The 1,575-nt window shown below is 34.2% G+C and overlaps 1 protein-coding gene across 1 annotated transcript; it reads left to right on the top strand.

Moving 5' to 3' along the window:
• Positions 1-120: 120 nt before the first annotated feature.
• On the top strand, positions 121-818 carry LOC107734008 (structural maintenance of chromosomes protein 6-like; the record flags this gene model as incomplete). Its single annotated transcript, XM_016545864.1, has 3 exons — positions 121-299; positions 419-620; positions 704-818. Coding segments are annotated over 3 exons (496 nt in total), but the record flags the coding sequence as incomplete, so codon positions are not given.
• Between the last annotated feature and the right edge of the window lie 757 nt (positions 819-1,575).

Genomic DNA, 1,575 nt, shown 5'->3' with positions numbered 1-1,575 from the left:
TTAAAACCTGGAAAAGTCAGATTTTCATGATATGTCGCCTTTAAAGAAAGACCCATCTGTACATGATTGATGATTTTGCTGTATCTTGATAAAGTTTCTGAGTGTTTCTTAATTTTTTAGCATGGAGGAAAAGAACATCCAGGTCTCTCTGGAGTCTAAACTGAAGAGAAAAAAGCAGCTAATGGCCAGCAGATCCAACAGACTGAGACGGTTTGGTGATCACATGCCAGAATTGTTGGAGTCCATCGACAAAGCCTTCGCTCAGGGCCGATTCATCAAGAAACCTGTAGGACCAATAGGTGAGAGGCCCTCAGTATCTTCAGATTATTCACTAAAACTTACAAAGAGTTACTCAACTTTGCGATGCCAAAACCAGTTGTGATTCATCTTATGCAGTGTTTGTTTTTTTCATCACCAGGCGCATGCATCAGCCTAAAGGATCCCAGTTTAGTCGTGGCTGTGGAGAGTTGCTTACGAGGTTTCTTTAAAACCTTTTGCTGTGATAATTACAGGGACGAAAAAGTCCTGCAAGGACTGATGTCGTCATACTTCCCCAAAGGCAGCAGGCCTCCGATTATGGTGTGTCCATTCACAGACAGAGTTTATAACCTGCAAGGCCGGTAAGAAATATTTGTGTCCAGAAATTGAGTCAGAGGTCTCATGTAGCTACAGTATATACAATGTTTCTATGTGTTCTTGTCAGTGGAGTCCATCATCCTGAGTTTCCATCTGTGCTGGACTGCCTCAATATCGAGAACCCGGTGATAACAAACTGCCTCATTGACATGAGGAGCATTGAGAGCATTCTGATTATCAAAGTAAGTAATAAGTAAAAACATTTATAATAATGTCTAACACATAACCAGTGGGGTGCAAACATCTAAATAAAAGACCTTTTTTGTGTTTAACTGATTTAGAATTGTTTGTGTAAATATGTTAAAAAAATTATTGTTTATATGTTCAAAAGTTTGGGATCAGTAAGATTTTTAATGTTTTTTTTAAAGAAGTTTGTTTTGCTCACCAAGGCTGCATTAATTTGATCAAAAATACAGTAAAAACAGTAATATTGTAAAAACATTATTACAAATAAAATAACTGTTTTCTATTTTAATATACTTTAAAGTATAATTTATTCCTGTGATGCAAAGCTGAATTTTCATCAGCCATTTCTCCAGTCTTAAGTGTCACATGATCCTTCAGAAATCAGTCTAATATGCTGATTTATTATGTTGCTTAATATTTTTTTTAGAACCTCTGATACATTTTCATGATTCTTTGATGGTAAAAAAAAGTTAAAAAGAACAGCATATATTCAAAATAGAAATCTTTTGTAACAATGAACACTGCCGTTAAAAAGTTTGGGGTCAGTTTTATTCAGCAAGGATATGTTAAATTGATAAAAAGTGATAATAAAGACTTATACTATTACAAAATATTTTTTTAAACTCTTTATTCATCAAAGAATCCTGAAAAAAGTAAAACAGGTTCCAAAAAATATATATATTAAGCAGCCCAACTTTTTCCAATATGAATAAATCAGCATATTAGAATGATTTCTGAAGGATCGTGTGACAC

The sequence above is a fragment of the Sinocyclocheilus rhinocerous genome, unplaced genomic scaffold (genome assembly GCF_001515625.1).
Source record: "Sinocyclocheilus rhinocerous isolate Xijiao unplaced genomic scaffold, SAMN03320098_v1.1 scaffold22371, whole genome shotgun sequence".
Classification (NCBI taxonomy): Eukaryota; Metazoa; Chordata; class Actinopteri; order Cypriniformes; family Cyprinidae; genus Sinocyclocheilus; species Sinocyclocheilus rhinocerous.
This window is presented reverse-complemented; position numbering and strand designations above follow the sequence as displayed.